The 19,483-nt window shown below is 33.8% G+C and overlaps 2 protein-coding genes across 3 annotated transcripts; both read right to left on the bottom strand.

The window, feature by feature from the left end:
* Positions 1 to 1,758: 1,758 nt before the first annotated feature.
* LOC114756214 (protein FAM135B) lies at positions 1,759 to 10,272 on the bottom strand. 2 transcript variants are annotated; one of them, XR_003741422.1, is made up of 16 exons: positions 9,658 to 10,272; positions 9,452 to 9,537; positions 7,732 to 7,886; positions 7,044 to 7,108; positions 6,736 to 6,930; positions 6,540 to 6,594; positions 6,112 to 6,273; positions 5,847 to 5,953; positions 5,219 to 5,411; positions 5,014 to 5,073; positions 4,688 to 4,933; positions 4,233 to 4,491; positions 3,939 to 4,144; positions 3,258 to 3,308; positions 2,172 to 2,514; positions 1,759 to 2,127 (listed from the first exon to the last, which is right to left on the bottom strand). XR_003741422.1 is itself a non-coding variant. In XM_028945149.1 (15 exons), the coding sequence occupies exons 1-15, from the start codon at positions 9,831 to 9,833 to the stop codon at positions 2,227 to 2,229; spliced, it is 2,304 nt and encodes a 767-aa protein (XP_028800982.1). In that variant the 5' UTR covers positions 9,834 to 10,272; the 3' UTR covers positions 1,759 to 2,226. The 2 variants fall into 2 exon arrangements, 1 of the variants encoding a protein (XP_028800982.1); XM_028945149.1 differs by having other exon boundaries at positions 1,759 to 2,514.
* Positions 10,273 to 12,944: 2,672 nt separating this feature from the next.
* LOC114756215 (ABSCISIC ACID-INSENSITIVE 5-like protein 7) lies at positions 12,945 to 15,489 on the bottom strand. Its single transcript, XM_028945150.1, has 4 exons — positions 14,791 to 15,489; positions 14,406 to 14,477; positions 13,954 to 13,983; positions 12,945 to 13,547 (listed from the first exon to the last, which is right to left on the bottom strand). The coding sequence occupies exons 1-4, from the start codon at positions 15,463 to 15,465 to the stop codon at positions 13,461 to 13,463; spliced, it is 864 nt and encodes a 287-aa protein (XP_028800983.1). The 5' UTR covers positions 15,466 to 15,489; the 3' UTR covers positions 12,945 to 13,460.
* Between the last annotated feature and the right edge of the window lie 3,994 nt (positions 15,490 to 19,483).

Raw genomic sequence — 19,483 nt, 5'->3', positions numbered from 1 at the left:
AGATTATGAAAGTATTATATTCGATCTTTAATATAAGAACTAGTTAACTAATTTTGGTAGATTAAGAAAATTAGTTAAGTTAATTATTTATAATAAATAAGTGTTGTTTTTTTTAAAATATCTTTACTAATCAAAGTATTGGCTAGAATTACTATTATTATAAAGACTATTTTGAAAAAAAATGAATAAATATAATAGGTAAAATGGATTTAGGTATTATATTTATGATCAAAATAAAAGTTAAATAAGTTTTTATATTAAGGGTTGGAGATAGTATTTTTTATGAAGTGAAAGTGAAAATGAAATTTAGTTGGAGGGAGGGTTTAGAAATATAGTTCAAGTTGTGAGGATTTAAAGAAGGAAGAGTCTTTCTCATCACATCTTGGTTGTTGTCTTGCCACCAAGAATTTGTTTGGAGTGATGATTAGAGCTTTTAAAAATAGTTTTTTGATCATGATTTATGAAATACATGATAAGTATATGAGAAAAATTTTATTTTGATTTGCATAAAAGTGCTTATATTAAGAAGCTCCTAAAAATATGGTGGCATGGGCAAAAAGGTCAAAAAAAGACTTCCTTTTTTTTAAAAAAAAAAATTGTTACATATCTGAATTATCGGATTTGTAATTAATATTTTATATAAAACAATATTGTTAAAAATTCCTTCAAATCTGAAGGTCAACCGGATGGGGAATAAGTATACTTGTGCTGCCATAAAATTGCAAAAGTTTATTCCGATTTAAAGTTTTTAAAAGAAATAAAATTTAAAATAAAAGTCTCCCAATTATAGTTCTTTTCTTCAAAAATAGTTTTTAAATAAAAAATTGAATATTATAAATTTGAATTGTTGAAAACTTTAGATCAAAATTCATCTCTTCTCATTTATGTTGATTTCCCTGTAAAGTCTGGCACTATTTTTCATGACAATACGTGGTTTTCTTAACACTGATGCATACCCATTAAACGTTGGCCAGATAGAAAAGAAACTCGGCCTAGAATAAGGTAGTTTCAAATTTCAATCTTGCAAATGGACAAGACTATATGTTTGGAAAAGTCACATCTCTCAAGTTAAGAAGCAAGCAAGCCACCCCTTAAAGCAATTTTTATTTATGGTGATAATTTAGCTCTTCCCCAATTCTTTTCTTCTTGCTTATTATAGTTAGAGTTTACTGCATAAATCTTCACTATTCTGTTGGCAAATATTCTCCATCCTGAAATAGAATCTTCATTCATCATGAATATTTCGATCATGCTAGAAGAGCAAGAAATAAAATCTCAACCAAGTGAAAATTAGTATGATGATTCAAAATTAAACAATAGAACAGTTTTAAATAAAGAAAGGGAAAATCACTATGAGGCTTCGAGAACAAAATATAATTACTAAAAAATTCTAATAACAAGTGAGCAGTATAGATTTATTATTATTTTCTTGGAACTTCTTATTGCATGCTACTTTTTTCTTATGAGACTTTGTAGTAATTACATTAATTTTTTTTGGGACATCATAGTAATTCTCCAAAAAAAACCCCAAGTGTAATAGAAAGTTCGAGTTCATGATTCCAAAAATTTAAAAAAAGAAAACTAGTCAACAGCTGGAGTGTTCAACGAACCCATAGTATCCTAATAGGTTTGGTCCTACCCAGTGCAAGAGATGAAGAATTGAAAACCAAGATGATATTAGCAAATGAAAACCAGAGCAAGATATACGGAAATAAGATTTTATAATCGAGATATTTCCCTCTCTAAAAACCAATTTAAAAACTAAGCACCCATATATTCTCATTATTTCCAGGGAATATTTGAGTATATTTATTACATGTAAATTCAAGAATCAAAATACAAGTAAAAAATCTTAAATGAAAGTTTATATTTCCATTTCTGAGTGTACAATGCACATCGAGTCTACCAGCCTAAAAAGCTAATAAAAGCATGTACAGATATCGTGTGAAAGAAATTCAGGCAAAATTTTCTAGACCGTTTGCCATCAAGTTCTCCAATAACTACGCGGATGATTTTTTTTTTTTTTTTGGTAGGATCAATCATGTACTTCAAGGTGTATAAGATATACACATCTTTCTATGGAGAAATCTTGTAGCAAACATTTGAAAATTGCATCAAGTTTCTGACCTTTGATTCCAATCCACTCTTTTCAGTTCCACTATTCTGGAAATCTTGTGCTAAGTTCACCATTGTTTTCTATATCAGATGAGCTGGTTGGCCCTGTGACTAAAGAAACATCTCTGGGAAAGACCACAATATGAACTTGGAAAAAATGTCAGATTCCAAGAACTCGATGTGAGCAGCGCGTCCGACAAGTGTGTTTAGGTTCCTGCCATAGGAGGAGGTGTTGAAGTTAATGTCACAGCGCATGACCACACGATGATCAGATGGAGCTCGAAGTTGGTCCAAGCAATTATTTAGCATCTCCAAGAAGATTTTCCCTCTTTTAGAGTAATCCAAATAAGCTGCTGAACAGTGTTCTATTCTGGCAGAGTGGTATGGAACATAACCATCCTGACATGCAAGGAGCAGGAGGCATTACAAAATTTAGAACATGGTTCAAAAAGCGAAAGCAGAAAGTAGCTGGGATTTTTATTATAATTATCCTACTGTATTATTAATGCATAGTTGTAATGGTTACTCCTCTGGTTTTTAATATAATACCTAATTAACTAATTTAAGTTAATTAAGAATGTTAGTTAAATTAGTTAATATAATATGTTTTTTCTGAAACACTCTTAGCATCTTCTTTAATTCCCTCCCCCCCTCCTACTTGATCATTGTGAGGGGAATATCAATAGGGTTAATTCGGGAAAAAAATTGATAAATATATGAAATAGGTCATATATAGGACCACATCAACTCCCTAATTAGCTCCTATATTAAAGACCGGAGGAGTATTATAAGAGATCTTCAGAACCAGCCTGATAATTCTAACAAAAATCAGCTTTTAGGGTCACCAGTAGTGAACTCTAAAGCAAGATAATTTGTGAATGCTGACGCATCTTTGACAGAAAAGCAACTTATCAGCATGACCTAAGTCTGAATATATTCCCCAATATGAGAACTTCCAAATTCATTTAAAAGAATTAGTTATTCTCGAAGTTTCAATTTTCTACCATCCTTTCAAACATTGGGAATTGATGTAGCAGATATATCCGAGTCCTAGATACTGAGAAATAAATCAAAGAGATTCTTTATATGCTTATCAGAGTACTAAGTTATGGCCATGGCAGTTCCAATAAAACGAGGCTTACCTGAGGTGATGATAACAGTATCACATTCCTGAAGTTTTCCAGTGTCTTCTTCTGCAATACAAGAATAACATTGTTTTTTTATCAGCAGACAGAGGGTAAACACTGACAATATAGGACTTATTCGCGGAGAAAACTTGGACGCAGTTTTTCAGATATTTGTTATTGGGTTTTTAATAAAAAGAAATTAAACTTCAAATTTATATTTTAGTTCTTTTTTACTGTTAGTTACACATGTGCAGTATTATTTTATCATACTCCTTATTTGTGTGTGTGAAAATCATATCGAGACTCTCACACGTTCTGAACCTGATTCCAAATCTATTCCTTCCATTCCTCCGTTTGGCTAAAGATGACATGTGGACATTTTTTACAACTCAGTAGCATGCCATTGATTTCTTAAATGAAAAACAGAGAACATTAAACAAGTGACAATTTTGTTGAAGAACATAATCACTAAGACTCTAGACACATGCATAAATTTTATCCACAATTCCCTCCTTCTATGAGATGAACCCTTTGTGAGCTTCATTAAAATGCTAACACCAAAAAGCAGACTTCTCCTCTACATTTTGCTTGAGTCATAGTACGCTAGAAAGAATAAAAATACATCAAACCTTGGTTAAACTATTACGTATCCAGAATCCTTAGGGACCTTGAAGTCAAATAATATATATTCTGTACCTTGGAAAGATTGTAGATGAAGGTGTTTTCAAGATCAGGGTCGTCTGTAAAAGTTAGCTGATGGATGCATCGTGCTCCATTGAGAGTCTTCAAGAGCCAAAGCCCTGAGTTAAATATGGAGTTTGAACTGTACATATAACCCAAGTGTGGACCAGACATAGAAACGTATGTATGCAAGTATCTTAGATATGGCTCCATGACTTTCTCTGCATGAATAAAAAATTTTTTTTTTTAAAAAAAATTTTAACTAGATTTTGATACGTATGATATCCATTGAAGATTTATGCATAGTACCTGTCAAAGCAGTTCGGATAATAAGATTTCCAATAGAATGACCAACAAAACTAAGCTTGATATCTTTTGGGCTTCCACTTTTTGAAGATTTAATGATCTTCTTTTCAAGAAAAGTGATCACTTCCTGCGCAAGCCGTGCTCCCATTTCTCTGAAGTCTCCAGATGTTCTGTCTTCGTTACTTGCAGACATAAGAAACTGTACATGGGGGTCTACTAAAAGCCACTGATTCCGAATAAGTCGTAAATCCAAATGATGTCCCTGTAAATGTTTGAGCGGGTACAGTTAGATCTATTGATTAGGTAAGAATATATATTATGAATATATGTCTCGCATCATATACATTAATGAAACACCAGTAACAGAGAAATTCTCATTAAATCCACTTGCGCAAAAGGAAAAACTGCAAAGTGACAAACAACGGAGATAAAGACAAGAGCAAGAAGAGCGGACATGCCTGAAACCCATGTACAAAAACAACTATTCTTAAAACATGCTGTTTTTGCTCTGGGCTACTTGCAGAAAATTTGTTTGTGGCTCTAGATCCATTTTCCAAAGGATATTTTGCTTTCTCTGCGGAATGATCAAAGTAAGAATTCACACTGGTGGAACGCAGAATGTTTGTCATGCGTTCAACAATAATAATAGGAGCACACAAAGGATCTCCAAATATATGCATGTCTTGAAGTGAGCGGTTGTTGATCTGCATGGAATTCCTCTTGTCACCAAGTCAATTGAGAAAAGAAAAATTGTAAAGCATTCTAGGAAAAAGCAGTTGCTCACCCTCATGTGAGCAATACCTCGCCGATGAAGTTCAGCACGCATTGATGCAGTCTGAACAGGCTGAAAGGAGAAACAAAAAGGAAGACAGCATGTTTTTAGAAAATACAGCAATTAAGCAGATGCGCGAACCAACAATCTAGTGATGGACTCAGGAATAGAAGATAATCAACTTATGAAACTTAAAGAGGGTATGCTAAATCTTTACATCATCTCTTGGCCTCCTTATACTTAATGATCTTCCAAGAAAGCTACCATGCAAAGATGCCCTGTTAGCTCTATTACTCAAATACCGATGAGGCATCTCAACTCTCGAGTAAACCATCCAAATTGACCATTCAGCTCTTCGATCATTGGCCCATGAATTACGGAGAAATTCCATTATCTTCGTTTTGTTTTCCCTGGGTGAAGAGATGTAATAATAAGGAAAAGTTATCATTAATTTCATGCAGTGCAATGATCTAATGTTCAAAGGCCCTACGTGAGTGCATCTTGGCTCAAAACAAAGGAAGTCCTGTCATGTCTTTGTGTTATTAACAGCTGCTCACAAGAAGCATATATGTAGCTTCATTCAGAACATGCTAAACCTGACTTGGTCAGTAGGCCAGGGTTTCATTGAGCGCGACTAACTAACTTTGCAGAAAATTCAGTCATTATCAAGAAAAACTGAAACTCTGAAAGAATAGTCTTTCAAGATGCAATAAGGATAAAAATGGAATAATAAATGCAGTCCCAATACTTTATGGGGAAGGAAGACTATAATAAAGCACCTCTAAAGTTCTCAAACTTGGATAATTATTAGATGTGAATTAATTCAATAATAAACCTGAACATACCTATGGAATACCAGAAATCTATTCCACAGATATAAGAGTTGATTACTCAGAGACTGGAAAGATTTTGACAGATACTCCAAAGATACAGGTTCTGAATCTCCGTCAATCTGAAGTTGAATTAACCAGCATCTTTCAGGTGAATAAAAGATAACATAGTCATGCAATCAATATCTAGATCATCAAGAATGCAGAACAGCACAAAAAGCATCAAAAGTACCAGATGCAGGGACCTAAGCAATGCCTAGAGAGTTGTTGCGACACTTACCCCATCTTTAATTTCCATATCTGCTGGGGGATCATATCCAAATGAATCCATTTTGGAAGTCATTCCAGTCCAATCAATAGCTTGATCAATTCCCTTGCTTATTCTTCTAAGATCTTCAAGCAGGATGTCTCGGGCAGCAGTTAATGCTTTGGTGAGCATAACCTGATTCAAGGTTAGACAACTAATATAAATCCATAAAAGATTTAGCTGATAATAAATATCAATTTCGATCGAAAACATCTTTGCAAAATTAGAAATATTGCTATGAAGGAAAAAAAAAAGGCATAGAAAATAGCTAGTAAGGTGTAATCATGATAATGAAATGAAAGCGACAGTAAGAAAAGTTTAAATGCAACTAAAAGTAAAAAAATTAAATATGCATAAAAATAAAACATCAGTTATATAAGGTTCACAGAGATAGAACATACTTTATTTGACAGAGTAGAATCTTCACTGTGAGTGCCTTGTGAAGCCAGGGAATCACTAATATAATTCAACTAAGTATATCAATTAAAACTGCATAGTATATGAGAAAATTAAAAGAAAAACAATATAAATTACAAAAATGCAACAGTAACCAGGTATCTATCTTTTCCAAACTTTAAAAGTTGGAATTTGACAAACCTGGGTACCTTCAGTCGGGGTGTGCGGAAACCAGCTCTTAGCAGACTGATGTGCACGCTCGTATCAACAAGGACAGCATGAAAAGCATCAAATTGAATAGGACAATATGAATGTAATCCCAAAAGAGCTTTAGGGGGTATTCTGTATTCATGAACCGCAGCAGGGCGTTGATCTAGGGAGGCATGTAAGTCAGGCCTGCACAATGATTCAAGCAGTTTCACATTTTGCTCCCTCAAATCTACGTAACAGTAATGAAATATAAATCCTTACAAATTCAATCAAAGAGAGAAAAGGTAGCATGAACTGACCTAATTTCAGACACGGGGGAATACATAAGCTCAAACCTCAAGATAACAGCAGAAGCAGATGGTCCCTGTGAATGACTTTTGTAAATCATTAGCCAAGACATAAGCTAGAGAGAGGGATTGGAAAATTCTTTTTGAAAAAGCTAGAGAGAGGGGGGATGGAAGAAGACAAAACTAGATCTTGCACACCAAGAAGTCAGCAAGTCACTAGGGATATAAAACCAGGGAATTTCATCTAAAGGTAAGGTTTCATTTTTGCAAAGATTCACCACATTTTATTGCTTCAGCCATGAACTAATTAAATGCAGAAACATATGAGAAAATTTAACAGACGTTAAGGTAAATTGTGAAAAGTTGCCGTCAGATAATATAAACCAGGGCATAACTGTGAAGTCTTCAAAAATTTTCCAGAAGTTCAATGAGATCAATTAGGTCCATCTTCGTCTTGCTTGCTGCCTAAATTTCACATTTCATTCAAGAATTCTAGTAAATAATTTCCGTAATTTTCAAAATAATTAGAAAATTCAGTCATCTTTAAGCTAAAAGTGATTATCTTGCAGTCTCAAAATCAATTTAGAAATTTTTACCATTTTTCATGTTTAGCTTTTTGGATTGTTTAACAAAACGCCTCATCAATATCCTACAAATATTATAGGAGATATCATATTATCTAGACATGGAGGGAACTGACCTCATATCCACCAAAAGATAGGTAGAACGAGATCATGATTGAAAGGAAAACATCCTGCCTGGCAGATTTGATACGAAAAGGAGGTGTTGAAAAACTGTTATCTGTATCATCAATCCTCCAAACTCTACATAAATTGTCAGAGCCTACTTCAGGTGCTGCAGCTCAAAGAAAAGAGAAATTATCAAATATTACTTCCTGTGAAGAAGAAATATAATAATGTGATAGGGTCACACATGCCAAGCATACCTACAAGAGAAGACCTAAGAAGATGCAAGTAAATGCAAAGGATGCTTTATAAGTTGACTTTATAATTCCTACCTTTTGGAGAAAGTGTCAGCAACCTAGTATGCTTTTGTGTGCTCTAGACCTGTGATTGTATTAGGGTATTTTGGGGGACTGTGTTGACCACTTTTGCTTTGCTTATGGTCGTTGGTTTTGTCCCTGGGAGGGGAGGTCATGTTTTGAAGAGTGTTCTGGTGAGGAGAGTGCTAGCCTCTCGAATGCCAGGTCAAGTGATTATTTTGTGAGACATTGATCTATTTCACTTTGTTACTTCTTCCTTGTCAGACCGGGAAGGAAGAACAGATTCATATTACTCAGATTCGGCATTTTATCATCTATTCTTGTTCTGGTTCCCATCATAATGCAAGACCAAAAACTATCTGAAGACCATGGTAATGACTAAGAAAATCAAACATTAGTTCAGACTCTCAAGGAAAAAAAAGGTTAAATGTTTAACAACCACGAGAGTGGATTCAAAAGTGAAAGACAAATCATAGGGCTAGCGCATCAGTCAGATTTATTTTCTGTTAGGAGCATATAAATTTTTGCCGTAAAATTTTCAAAACACGGCGAATGGTGATTGGCATTGGAATACAGGCCCTTTAAAGGAAAGAATAGGTAGACAGATTATTCTGGCAAAAGAGATGTTTAAAAGCCTTACATGGCCGCTTGGTAATTTATTTATCAAAAGACAAGCTCGTTTTCTTAAAACTTAAAATTAGAAACTGATGTACTTATTTCTGTATTTTCCTTCTTCGCAACAAGGAGTCTATTAATGAAAGTGTTTAACAGGCCTTGTCTGACCACTACCTCATTGAGAAAGTTATATATGCCCTTTTATGGGAGGGAGGGAGACAGAGAGAGAAATAAGGGTTTGGTCATCTAAAGTAACCTCCACTTACAGAAGTATGTTTAACTTAAAAGCTTAAATTACGTTGCATGAAGTTATATTATTGTTCTACTCACAAATAGCGAACATCTTATGTGTTATATTTGAAGGTCAGAGCAATGACTTCGGCTAAACTTGCAAAAGCTCTATAGAAAGCATCTGAACTTTATGAAATGAAAGGGAGGATTATGGCTTTCCTAAATAAGCTATGGATTGTTGGTTTGTATTCCCGTCTAGAAAGCTAAATCTGGTCCAAAAGAAAACATTTATTATTGCAAAATCTACGTCAAATCACACTAAAAGAATAGCTTGCTTAGCCAGCAGTAATCAGTGGATCAATCATTGATACTTCCATAAATTTGAAAGCAGAAAGCCTAGCTACGTTTCAGGTTTTTTAATTTAAAAAAAGAGGGAAAAGGATATATTTTAAAACTTGATACCACATGACTGAATTTTTCAGAATAAAAATTTCCACACCTTATATCTTCATGGAAGAACTGGAACAGCAAATAAGTGTACCAAACTACAATCCTTCGAAATAAATGATACCTTCATACTGAACAACTCTTGCCGGAATACCCGAGTAGCAGTTTACATCATTCTCCCATCTCATGGTAATCTTGATTTTGTACCATCTGCATTGCAAGTAGAAGCATTGGCAAGTAAAGATAACACACAAAACTAAGTAATAAAGCTTTCCCAATGTACACAACATTCACAAGAAATATCGAAGTTCGCAAGAAAGTCGAACTTACCCCTTATCAAAAAGGTCAAGATTATGAAACCTGTGAACATAAATGGCAACTTCATGGACAGCGTCCATATTCAGCTGCTTAGCAGTTGTAGCTGGCGGGTCTGGTTGCTCAACATTGAGCAACCTTTTCGTTGACAAACTCCTATGACTCAACAGCCATCCTAATCTCCGAAACATGAATTGTCGATATTGTAATGCTCAAGGCCCAAATTATCATCCCCTTATTCTTTCAATGGCAAGTTCAGTATAACCCACGATTCCTGAATCATAAAGGAACCGACTTTATCGCCTTTTTTGTCCAAAGCAAACCAAACACATTAAAGACCTTTCACTCTTTATTCATACGATTGAGATTGACCCTCGAATTTTAGAAGGAAATGCTCAATGCTCAGATGATCATCGCTCATTTATTCCATGCAACTTGAGCATAACCCTTAAGTCCTTTCTCCCACCTCCTTTTTCAGAGAAAACCAAAATCATCAATGATCTCTTCGTTCTGCACAAGTATGATTGAGCCTGACCCTCAGATTTCAAATTTCTAAAGAAACTTGAAATGTGGGTCCGGGTTGAAGAGATTGATGATAGGTTGGAGGAGGAGAATATGGAAACAGGGAAGGTAATGGGGGAAGAAGAACGCGGGGAAACAAGAACTATCATGCGTGGTGGGCGACAATAATTCATACACTGGTGGGCATAAGGATTGAACCAAGAGAAAATCATGCCCGTCAAACCCATCGAAGGTGATGCTATTAATGAATAATGATATTTTCTTCTTCTTCTTTTTTTTTTTTCCTTTTTATTTATTTACTTCCCCCGAAAAGATTAAAAAGGGGATCTTTTGAAAATCGCACCGTTATAAGAATGTCGTGTCAGGGAAGATCCATGCGGCCATTTCAGGTCACCTCGTGATGTTTTTGACTTAGTAGAATCGAAAATCACGGGTGTGATCCAAAAGGGTCGGTGTCGCCAGATCATTCCTTGATCGAACCTTTGACTGTGTAATGTTTTGACTTTTGGCGTGAAAAAATGGTTCCTGATAAAGAAAAGATAAATGGGCCAATCTTGATTTATTAATTCCTCCCTGTAATACTACCTCCGGACTTTAATTAATATAAGAATTTTTATTTTGATTCTAAATATAAAATTTTAATTTATTTTATCTTTTATGTTTATTTATTTATTTTTAAGATAGGCCTTATAATAATAGTAATTTTAGCCAATACAAATTTTAGGAAAGATAATACATATTTATTACAAATAACTAATTTAACAAACTTTTTTAATCTATTCAGATTAGTTAACTAATTCTTATATTAAGTACCTAATATAACATCAATATCATCAATATAGAATATAAAACTCACAAGTCATCATATTGATAAATTATCAATCATATGGTTTTTTTTTCCCTTTTATCTCCATGCAGCATTATTTTAATTCTTTCGTTTTTTCCCCACATTTTATGTAACTTTATTTATATTCTTTTCTTTTGGTCAAACAAAATTTTATATTATTGTCATAATTTTTATTTATTTCAATACAATTTAAATAATTCTGGTAAAAAAATACAATGTAAATAGTGATTAGGTGTTTAAATACCTAAAAGTATTCATGAAAGAGCACCCATTATCTAAAAGTTTTTTTGTTCTTATACACCTTAAAAGTTTATTTTCGCAAGCAAAAATACCCCGGTTGTTATCTACCATTAAGTTTGACAATTAAATTATGTTGTTTAATGGGTATTTTTACTGATCAAACTTAATAGTGAATAACAATTCAAGACAAAAATACTACGAAATAATACTTCAACAGCATATGAGATTGAAAAAAAATTTCAGGTACTGAATACTCTTTTGTGAATACTTTCAAAGTATTTAAGTACCTTATCCCATTTAAATATTAAAACTTAATATAACTTTTTAAAAAGATTTATACTATGTTTCTCCGAAAAAAAAAATCTTGAAAATTTTCTCTCTATTTTCAATCGGAAAAGATAAGAGCTAAAAATATGCTATTTATATGAGTGGGGTTCGGGGAGCCCATTCTTCGAACGAAAAAAAAAAAAAGAAGCCCGTGCATACGAAAAAAACACAATAAATGCTGCAAATAAAACAAAAGATCCAAAAATGCTAGATCAATCCCCATTCATAAATAGTGTAATTTATTAGAATTTTCATATCTTATATAATCTAAGTTGTATATCTTTTATGGAATGCTATTGGAATCTTAAACATCCCCTTACACTCAAAATATCTAAAAAATTGACAGAAATGCTTCAAAATTGGTTGCAGCCTTGCAGGATTAACTCTTCAAGAGAGTAATATTTTTTCCGGCGATCTTAAGAGAGTAATATTTGCTGTTATACCAGTGCGTAAAAGCATGAGAATTCGCACCAGAAAGTCAAAATTTGATCCGTATCAATGTTGGATTCGGTCACTTAAATCTGCTTTAAAATGTTCTTCAAAAATTTCTCAGAGGGGAGAATCAGCAACTCAGTTAATATTCTCACCTTTTTTGTCTTTTTTACATTCACCATATCATTGAAATGAATATCAAGAAAATATAGTTACATTGCATATGTTAAATTGTTTTTTTAAATATATATCAATTGATTTTTTGAAGTCACAATGTGTGTTAATTAATCTAAGAAATAATGTGCTTAAATATTCCAAAAATATACATGAACATGAAAAAACATGCAATACCTAGAAGTTTTTTTTTTTTACTCTTATATATCCTGAAAGTTTTATTTCACAGCATTTATGTTCCAAACTGTTATGCGTCATTAAGTTTGATCATTAAAAACATTAATCAAACTGTATAATTTAACAATCAAACTTAATTACGGATAACGGCTAAAAGATTTTTGTTACTAAAATAAACTTTTAGGGCATATATATATGAGCCACAAAAAAAACCTTCAGCTACAAGTGCTCCTTCGTGAATACTTTCACAGTATTTAAGTATCTTATCGCTTGATCTAATAATGAATGCTAGCATATTATCAAAGAACCTCCAATTATATAGAGAGTAAATTAAAATCTTGACCGCTCTAATGCATAAGTTTTCCTTATCTCCATGGGCATCCATGGCCTATTTTTATATCAATAACTCAAATTTTGTACAAGTCCATTAATGAACATGTTCGAGGAAAAGTCTGGTTACATAATTTGAATAGGAAAGTCCAAGTTGAGTCGATGAAATCCTGTTTCAATGTAAGGCAGCATAATTTTCAACAAAGAATAGAGCAAGTTCAACGCCAAGTAGAAAAGAATGAAAACGAAGGACTGAAGGAAAGGAGCAAATCAAAGTCTGTATAATTTAAGACATTAAATTTTTATATACGTACATAATAAATTCAAGAGGCAGAATACTGATTAAAAAAATAAAGAAGAAGCAGAATACTATGGTGGCTAAAACTATATACTCTTCTTAATTAGTCCCTATTACAACTTTCATGAGGCCCTTCTTCCTAAAACCCAGCAGAATCAAAGATCTTCTATAAGCAAAGGATCCATGTCGACTAAAGTATATATCTACCTTCACAGTTTAAATCAAATCACTTTGAATTGCTCTGCTGATGCTATTTTCTCTATACAACATAAACCCCAACTGATCCTACAAGATATATATATGTATATGTATATGTATATATTATATATGTAACTTGAGCTAAGGTATTCTGAAAAACCTGAAACTTCTTCCCCCTTGTTTCATACTTTTTTCTATTTTGCCTCTAAAGCTCTATCTATCCTGCTCTTTCTGATTACTATCTACAGATGGCCCTGAAAACAACAGACAGCATCACCACTGAGCTGAACTCACCCTCCGATGCATGATCCGAGGCCTAGCGCTGCCCTTCTCCATAACTGGAAGCAGGAACTCCATGAGCTACAGACATGAAATTAGGGTTGGCTTCAGGGTCAACATATCAAATATCAAATATGATTTGCTTCAAGATAAAACAGTGAACCCCATTGCAGAGTGTTACACCAGATCGATTACAGGGGTGCATATAAACATGATAAAAGCTTATACTGCTACAAAATATGCTTCACATAATGATTTTTCCATAATTAGTTTGCTGATCTATTCATTTTTTGTAAAATCAAATCTACCTAACAAAATTTTCACCATTAGAATGCAGAGAGTGGATTTCCATTCAAGATCATATATAGACGAGAGTTAACCAGAGGCTGGGTTTGTTATTAACCTCAAGCCAGACTATTGAAGTAGTCTCAGAATCATCATCTTAAGTGTTCCAGACTTAAAGAAAGTGAAGAGATATTCTACATACCTGCCTGAACCTCTCATTGTTTCTCTCAACCTGCATTCATGACCTCACTAATTTAGATACTTTTCAGGAAAGCAAATACTTCGGCACGACAGAAATGAAAAGAAAGTAACACAAGGTGTCACCATCAGTCCATGGCGCTTAAACTTTACTCATCTGACCGGTCATTAGACTCGTGTCCATGGACACCTGTACTTATTTGACACAGTGCAAGGGTTCAAATCAAATGGTGACACTTTGATCATCACCCACGCGTGTCCATTATAAGGTTGCTTTTTTTTTTTGGTACAATAAGGTTGCTTTTTGAAAATAAATAAATGGTGGCACATCAAAGTTTTTTTGTGGCCATGTTTTACCCGAGGAAAACAGCAATCATTATCCATGAATCCCCTGATTGTAAGAAGGGCAAACACTTGACCAAACACAAATTCCAAGTCACAAACATATAAGAATACCTCAGCCGCTCTTAGCTGCGCGTTCTCTTTCTCCAGTTGTGCTACCATAGCCTCTAACTCAGATGTGTAAGCCTGTCAGCGACATCAGGTTTTTATAAGAAAACACTTCTCCAAACAACTGATCAAAAGAGCAAACACAGTCAAAAGAACATAAAATACAAAACCAACTCAATTGAGCTCTTCGCTGATTAAGAAGTCAGAAGAATTTCCAGTTTCGAAACCCAAAACATCAGACGATGAACAGAAGTATGCAGCTTTATTGGTTTCCCGGTTAACCTTCACTAACGAATTTTCTCTAATTACCATGCTCTATCAAAATCAAACAGAAACAGCGTTATAATCAGTTGTTCTTCGTGGAATTTAAATTTCAAAATTAAAGATCAACCTGCTTGCGTTCTCTGGACCTAGCTGCGGACTCTCTGTTTTTTATCATCCTTCTCTGTTTCTGAAGCGAGGCCCTGTCTATGGGTGCCTCTTGAACCCTCCTCTTTCCCCTTCTCGATGATTCTGCAGCTACTCCCCCGACCACCGGCCCCTCAATTACTTTTTCAAACGCCGGCACTGAGGGCGCTGCGAATCCAGCACCACCATCACCAACACCATCGAACGCCGCTGCGTCTGCCCAGTGGCTCCCTCCGTCGGCACCCACCGCAACAGCAGGAACGCCTCTGACGTCCTCCTCTCTGACAGCTCCAGCCTTGATCAAGAAATCCTCCAGAGCAGTCTGCTCCTCTCGACCCACCACCCCTGAGCCCACCAGCATCTGATCACTCCTCTCCACCATCTCCTTCCACACCTCATCCACCGACCTGGCGGCCAATTCCCTCGGAAGCGTCAAGCTCCCCTGCCGAGGAATCGAACCAACAGCACCAGATTGAGCATTGGCAGCCGAACCAGGTTCAGGTTCAAAGGGAGGGTTAATGAGCTTGAGGAGATCATCCATACTCATGGAAGGAGAGATCTTGGAGAGATCAGCAAGAGTTGAAGAAAGAGAACAGGAAGAAGAAGAAGACTGATAAGGCAGATCTGTAATCGCAGTAACAACCTTAGAAGTCGCCATGCGTGAATTCCCAAGAGATTTCTGCGTTTCTGCGAACAGATTCTAAACTCTTCTTGCTTTTTGAGTGTGAATGGTGAACAAGACGACATGAACAAAGAAGGCACTGAAAGTGTGACCTTACTTCCATTTGGGATTTGGATATATACTTAGCCTACACAAATAAACAAAAATCCAAAGTTCCTTAAATGTTCTATAAATAATACTCCCTCCGTTCTTTATTATAAGAGGCATTTAATGCTTATGACATGTTCCTATATATAAGAGACACTTAAAAGTTGTCTCTACTTTTGTGTTGATTTTTATTTACCCATATTTATTGTCTCCAACTCACACTCTCTCTCCTTCTTACTTTTCTTTCTTTTAATAATTTACCATTGTTCTCTCTCCTTATTAATGAGGGTATTTTTGGAAAAAAATTATACGTTTTACACATTGATTGTTTTTAACTAATTTTAACTGTTTTTTTTATCAACGTAATTCGGTTATTCGTCTCTTATAATAAGGAACGGAGGGAGTAATTAATAATGATGCATTTAATTTATGTTATTTCTTGCCAGCCTATCAACAAGCGATGCTTAATTGGAGCATAAATACAACAATAAATGAACTAACTGATTGATTTGATTTTTGAGTGTATATTCGATTTTACATTAAAGATCATTAAAGTCACACTTCTGGATTGGTGAAAGTAGCTAATTTTATCAAAATATGTTTCAAGTAATGACAACTTTGGCGAAATTTCTAAGTATTGCAAACGTCGGTATTGTCCATCTAGAACTTGCTACTAAAAATTGGTTTTTATGCCCTTTTTTTTTTCAAACTCGGGGGTTGTTTGGATTAATATAAAAATACTTTTTAAAAATATTTTTTTACAAATTGAGACAAACTACTTCACATATTTATTTCATACACTATAAAAATACTTTTTAAATTATAGTTTTGTTTTTACCCAAGCACCTCTCCAATTTGAAATAGATGTTGGCTTTTCTTCTTTAAAGTGAAGTTAGTGGTATATGCTGCTTCGTCAACTTTTTGTTGACAAATATTTTATTATGCGATGTTGTAACACAAGGATTTCTGAGGAGGAATACTACTTGTTCATGTCTTCCTAACAAATCATCAACTTTGTGATTATGAGTCTACATGATTTTCATCGTCTTGTTGGTGCTAGGCTATTGTATTCTTTTATTTCTCAAGGTGTTTGGGCTTTTAATTCGCTTATCGGTTAGAAAAGTTTTGTCTGAAACTTTTAAATTTAGTCTTATATACTTTTCCATAAGTTGGTATCTAGCGTATGAGCTCGTCTTTTATATGTTATATTTCAGTAGTCTTTTTGGTAATGTAGTAATGTTTTATTAGTATATTTGATCATTTTATTAAAGAAAATTAAGTAAAATTGGGAGTATCCTTTTCTTTTGTTTTTCCTGAGACTCAAAGTACCCTTCCACTCTAGGGCGAGAAATACTACTATGAATCTCAATATTAGCTTTAGGCACCTCTATTACACATTATTCTCTTCATTTTTTATGTCCCTACCATCCTCTTCTTTTAGTTCCTTATCACTTGGCACTTTTGTATAGTTCCTTACCACTTTGTATGTTGAGCGGCATAATTTGCTCCCGTGAATTGACTTACTTGGAAGCTTGCTTGGGAAAATGAGACAAAAATAACATTTCAATTTGGAAATACCAAAATAATCACTTAAATTTATAAAATCCTAATTTAGACATAAGTGATCAATTTGAGATTTTTAAATTTGTTAAAATGATCATATTGCTCTTTATTTTATTTATTCTTTAAAAACCAAAAGCCTCTACTGGCTGGCCGGTCATCGAAGCTCTGGCACCAACAGCGTCTGTCGGAGGTTAGGTGGCCACCGTTATTGGAGCTCTAGTGGTTGGCCGACAATCAGTCACCAGAGCTCCGGTGTCTGGCAACAATTTTTTAAAATTTTTTTACAACTTTAGTAAAACGGTTAATAACTTTTGTAATATTATTAACAAGTTCAGTATAGTTAACAACACATTTAGCAGAAAATTCAAAAAGTAGCATTTTTACAATTTCAGTAATACTGTTAACAAGTTCCGTAACTCTATTAACAATTTCGGTATAGCATTTAACAATAGATTTTCTGAACATTTCAAAAAGTAGTATTTTTACAACTTTAGTAACACGGTTAACAAGTCATGTAACGATATTAACAACTCTCATGACCATAATGGCTACCTAATAAGTGAAAAAATTTTGTTATACAACTTTTATAGAGAGCTAATATTAAAAATATCAACCTTTATGAGAGTTGTTAATATCATTACATTTTTTGTTAATCGTGTTACTAAAATTGTAAAATTATCACTTTTTGAATTTATCAAAAAATCTGTTGTTAAATACTATACCAAACTTGTTAATAGAGTTACGGAACTTGTTAACAGCATTACTGAAGTTGTAAAAATACTACTTTTTGAATTTTCTGAAAAACATATTGTTAACTGCTATATTAAACTTGTAAATAGCATTATAAAACTTGTTAATCGGTTTACTGAAGTTATAAAAATTTTCCCAAAAAAAAAAAATAGTTGCTAAAGTTGTAAAATTGTCATTTTTTTTGAATTTTTAATAAAATCTATTGTTAAATGTCATACCAAAGTTGTTAATAGAGTTACGGAACTTGTCAACAACATTACTGAAGTTGTAGAATGCTACTTTTTCAATTTTCTAAAAAAACCTGTTGTTAACTGCTATACTGAACTTATTAACAGTGTTACAAAAATTGTTAACTGTTTTACTAAAATTATAAAAAATTTCAAAAAAATTGTTGCCCGCTGCCAGAGTTCCAACGACCTATTGTCAACCTACCGCTGAAGCTCCAGGGACCGCGACTACCTGAGCTTCGGTAATCGGCCGGCCAGTGGGGGTTATGGTTTTTTAAAAAAGAATATATAAAATAAAGGGCAATATAGTCATTTCAGTAATTTTAAAAATCCCAAATTGGTCACTTATGCCTAAATTAGGATTTTGCAAATTCAAGTGGCTACTTTAATGTTTCTAAGTTGAAGTGTCATTTTCGCGTCATTTTCTCAAGTTGTTTTGACTCATTCCAGTAAACAAGTTAGTCAAATTTATTATCTAGGTTTCCATATTTTTCTTAAAATATAAGCGCTATTTTTTATTTTTTATTAAAAGCTGAGCGAAAGCAACTGTTTATTTAAGTTGGTCTGTTGTTAGATTCATGCTCTTCATGATATTTACTAGGTAATTGTCATTTGAACGGCTTCCTTCAACTTTGTTGTGCAATTTTCAATTGAGTTCTTCTCGTTGTTGGAAGTTGTGCTCGTGGTTCTTGAAGAATGGAATTTCTCCAAGAATAATCTAGATGATTTTTTCTCCTTGAGTTGTGGGTGTTGGAGTTCTCACGGTGAGCTCTCTCCCTTATGAGAAGCCTATAAATTGCATGAGGAGAATGATTAGTGGAGAAAGAAGAAAGGAAATTAATATGATTAAACTTTTGCAACTATATATTACCTCCAGTCCTAATTATACGAACTAGTTGACTAATTTGAGAAAATTAAGGAAAGAAATTAAGTTAGTTATTTGTAATACATAGGTATTGTCTTTCCTAAAATATTCTTGTTAATCAAGTGTATTGGCTAGAATTACTATTGTTAGAAGGACTACCTTGAGAAAAAAATACATAAATATAAGAGACAAAGTAGATTGGAGTCTTATATTTATGATCAAAATAAATTCAACTAAGGTCTTATATTAGAGATCGGAGGTAGTATTATTTAAACTTTATGTTAAATCTTGTAGTTGATAACAAAAAAATTGAGGCAGTAACTTCATTGTTAACCATGACTCTTTGTTCTGGAATTGCTTTCTGCCTTGAATTTGTTGCTAACTTCTTATAAATCTCCTCCCTCTCTACAAAGGTCGCGTTCCTTGGATCATCTCAAGTTGCATCATCAAATTTGGATTGGCATCGGCAACTTAGCCTATCATGGGGGGGGGGGGGGAATCC

Source organism: Neltuma alba, unplaced genomic scaffold (assembly GCF_004799145.2).
Source record: "Neltuma alba isolate B1F8T4 unplaced genomic scaffold, ASM479914v2 tig00010377_pilon, whole genome shotgun sequence".
NCBI lineage: Eukaryota > Viridiplantae > Streptophyta > Magnoliopsida > Fabales > Fabaceae > Neltuma > Neltuma alba.
Note: the sequence above shows the minus strand (reverse complement) of the source record. Positions and strands in the feature narration are given on the sequence as shown.

What these genes read in the sequence shown, in the direction of transcription:
- LOC114756214 (XM_028945149.1), bottom strand. Translation starts at nt 9,833, where the DNA reads ATGTTTCGGAGATTAGGATGGCTGTTGAGTCATAGGAGTTTGTCAACG. An exon ending in CCCCGACTGAAGGTACCCAG is followed by an intron (nt 6,595 to 6,735) that starts GTTTGTCAAATT and finishes GAATTATATTAG; the next exon opens with TGATTCCCTGGCTTCACAAG. An exon ending in ATATGGAAATTAAAGATGGG is followed by an intron (nt 5,954 to 6,111) that starts GTAAGTGTCGCA and finishes ATTCAACTTCAG; the next exon opens with ATTGACGGAGATTCAGAACC.
- LOC114756215 (XM_028945150.1), bottom strand. Translation starts at nt 15,465, where the DNA reads ATGGCGACTTCTAAGGTTGTTACTGCGATTACAGATCTGCCTTATCAG. An exon ending in GGTCCAGAGAACGCAAGCAG is followed by an intron (nt 14,478 to 14,790) that starts GTTGATCTTTAA and finishes TGTCGCTGACAG; the next exon opens with GCTTACACATCTGAGTTAGA. An exon ending in CGCAGCTAAGAGCGGCTGAG is followed by an intron (nt 13,984 to 14,405) that starts GTATTCTTATAT and finishes TCATGAATGCAG; the next exon opens with GTTGAGAGAAACAATGAGAG.